The 3,136-nt window shown below is 50.3% G+C and overlaps 1 protein-coding gene across 1 annotated transcript; it reads left to right on the top strand.

The window, feature by feature from the left end:
- Positions 1-244: 244 nt before the first annotated feature.
- Positions 245-2,262, top strand: LOC307228751 (homeobox protein Nkx-2.5-like; the record flags this gene model as incomplete). Its single annotated transcript, XM_079998532.1, has 2 exons — positions 245-701; positions 1,628-2,262. The coding sequence occupies 2 exons, from the start codon at positions 245-247 to the stop codon at positions 2,260-2,262; spliced, it is 1,092 nt and encodes a 363-aa protein (XP_079854658.1).
- Between the last annotated feature and the right edge of the window lie 874 nt (positions 2,263-3,136).

Genomic DNA, 3,136 nt, shown 5'->3' on the forward strand with positions numbered 1-3,136 from the left:
CGTGACATCACGAAGCCTCGCCTGGATTCACTCTGCCCCCCAGAAAAACAGCACTGGAGCTGTCAGGGGCGGAGGCGCACGGAGCCGCTCGGTCAGACCCGGTGCCTTACCACCCGCTTCCCGACCGGCGGGCATGTTTTCGGGCACATGTTTCAGGGCGATGAGGGATTTTAACGGCTCCGCGCAGCTCCGACTACCGACCGACGGGCTTCTAAGGTGAAGGATCCTCCGAGGAAGGGCGTGCATGTTACTCGGGGGGCTTCGTTTCTTGGATTTGGGAGAGCAGGAGCTGGACGGCGTGATGCTGCCGAGCCCGCTCACCTCCACGCCGTTCTCCGTCAAGGACATCCTGAAGCTGGAGCAGCAGCAGCAGCAGCAGCAGCAGCAGCAGCAGCAGCAGGCCCGGCACCTGGAGCTCCAGCACCCCCAGCACCCCCAGCACACCCAGCAGCGCCTGCACCACCGCTCCCCACAGCAGAACCAGCAGACCCAGCATTTCCAGAGCCCGCCGTCCTGCATGCTGGCCGGGGCGCAGCACAGCCCGGCGGCCTTCTCGGAAGGCGAGGAGAGCCTGGCCTACCTGGGCGCACTGCGGGACGGCCACGGCGAGACCGGCCTGTCCCCGGACCTGTACGGCAGCCTGCACGCACAGCTCCCCGACCCCAAGCTGGAGGCTGCGGACCTGGAGGAGCACGACACGAGTGAGTCCCGTTGGACCAGTGCAGCGTTTTACTGACAAAGGAAACAGGCAAAAATATTATGTTTTAGTAAAACCAAACATAACATGGTGTTGGCATATAGGCCCAGAAATATTTAACTTTGGGAATTATGTATTCAGTGGGTCATAAATAGGGTCTAAATAGACCCACAGAGCATTATTGTTTAGAGATTACATTTAAACTATAATGCTCTGCAGACATATTCAGTGATTTAGTTTAAATTGTGGGGAAAAAACAAATTCGAAAACATTAGTGGATCTTGTCTCTTGTTTTTTTTCTTAGTTTGTAAAAAGAAACACAAAAACTACTTTTGCACAGTAGCCTCTGTTTACTCACTTCTCTATATTTACGGTCCCGATTATCACAATATTCACAAATTATTTTCGCCATGATGTCATTTTTTTTCCTTTCGAATGATAAGAAATGGAAATGTTTTGTGGCTTGTTTTTTTTTAACCGTCTCTTGGGCTTCGGGCCCTTTTTACTGCGTTAGGCCACAGCAGCCATTTAGTCGATAACCATCGAATAGTGGAAGTTAGTCCTCACTCGCCTGGGAAGAATCTAGTAAAGTCTGGGAATGTCAAACACTTTCTAGTGGTTTAGTGTTGCATGTTACAGACGCTGTGTTGATGAGTTAACCGTAAACCAGCAATTAGTTTAAAGAGGCTTGTAAAATAAATGACACCGCAGAGCAAAAACCAAGAGACCAACGTACTGCCATATTATTCACTAATGTCCCAATAATTAAGAAATTATTTTATTGATACGGGATTTGTATAGCTCTGAACTGTGATTTTTTTTTTTTTTTTGTTCTATTGGAAGGTTCCAGGCTAATAATCCTGTAATATTTAGAATATCTATAACGGCTGCAAATTGTAACTTGGTCCCCCTCTCCCTCCACCTCCCCAGAGAGCTGCGGGGTGGTGTCCAAGGAGGAGGCCTCGGAGGGCGGCCCGCAGGGGGACTCGGATCGGCCCGTCCAGAAGCAGAGAACCCGGCGGAAGCCCCGGGTGCTGTTCTCCCAGGCCCAGGTGTTCGAGCTGGAGCGGCGCTTCAAGCAGCAGCGCTACCTGTCCGCCCCGGAGCGGGAGCAGCTGGCCAGCGGCCTGAAGCTCACCTCCACGCAGGTGAAGATCTGGTTCCAGAACCGCCGCTACAAGTGCAAGCGGCAGCGGCAGGACAAGAGCCTGGAGCTGGCGGGGCAGCAGCACCACCCTCCGCCGCCGAGGCGCGTGGCGGTGCCGGTGCTGGTCCGGGACGGGAAGCCGTGTCTGGGCGGCGCGCAGAGCTACGGCTCCTCGGCGCCGTACGCCTCGAGCCCGTACGGCTACAACGGATACCCGGCCTACACCTACAACAGCCCGGGGTACAACTCCAACTACAGCTGCACCTACAGCAGCCTGCCCGCCGCCCTGCCGCCCACCACCGCGGCGGGGGCCTTCATGAACATGAACCTGGGCTCCATCGGCGGCTCCCCGCAGCCCCCGCACCAGGGGCCCGTCGCGCCGTGCCAGGGCTCGCTGCAGGGGATCCGGGCCTGGTAGCCCGGTCCACCCGGGACCTTTCAGCGTCGGGACCTTTGAGGGACCCCCTCCCTCCGTGCTTTGTTCGGACTGTTGGACGCGCTCACCCCGAGAAGAAACGCCTCCGACCCGGGATAAAACACCGCGGCTTTCCCAGGCGGGGTCCGAGCCCAGAGCAGGATTGAGTTGAAAATCCCAGAATTATGTTGGCGCGAGGTTCCTCGTTTCTAAAACAAACGTAAACAGACCCTGGAGGTGACCGAACAATAAGGAGCCGTGCGGCGCTTGCAGCGGAGAGGACGTGTATTTTATTATTGGTTTTAACAAAAATACTTTCTAGGATATATGGAGTGATTCGATTGATTTTAATGGATTTAAAATGCTTTTGGTCCAACGGAGATGTGTTTAAATCTGTTGCACAACTATTCTAATAAATACAAGATATGGAACAAGAGCTTAATTCTTTATTATGTTATATTCCCACTCGCATTTAAATACATTATATATATATATATATATATATATATATATATATATATATATATATATATATATATATATATATATATATATATATATATATATATATATATTTAGGGTTTAGTGGCATGGGGAGAAAAGGCGCAGAGTAAAGCATAAAGCATCTCCTGCAGGATTCAGAGTTTTATGTATCACAGACATGATGCACCGTGCAGCGCGTAGTGAAACGTTGTTTTTTTTTTTTTGCGCAACCTCGAAAAACTTTGCTGGGCATAGAGCGAATAGAAACGCATATATTTATATATAGGATACAAAATATAAAATAAAATAAATAGTAATAAATAATAGGAATGATAGAAAATTGAAATTTAGATGAAAATACATTTGAAATACGAAAAATCTGTACAGCATTAAA

Source organism: Zeus faber, assembly GCF_960531495.2.
Source record: "Zeus faber genome assembly, chromosome: 4".
NCBI classification, from domain to species: Eukaryota; Metazoa; Chordata; class Actinopteri; order Zeiformes; family Zeidae; genus Zeus; species Zeus faber.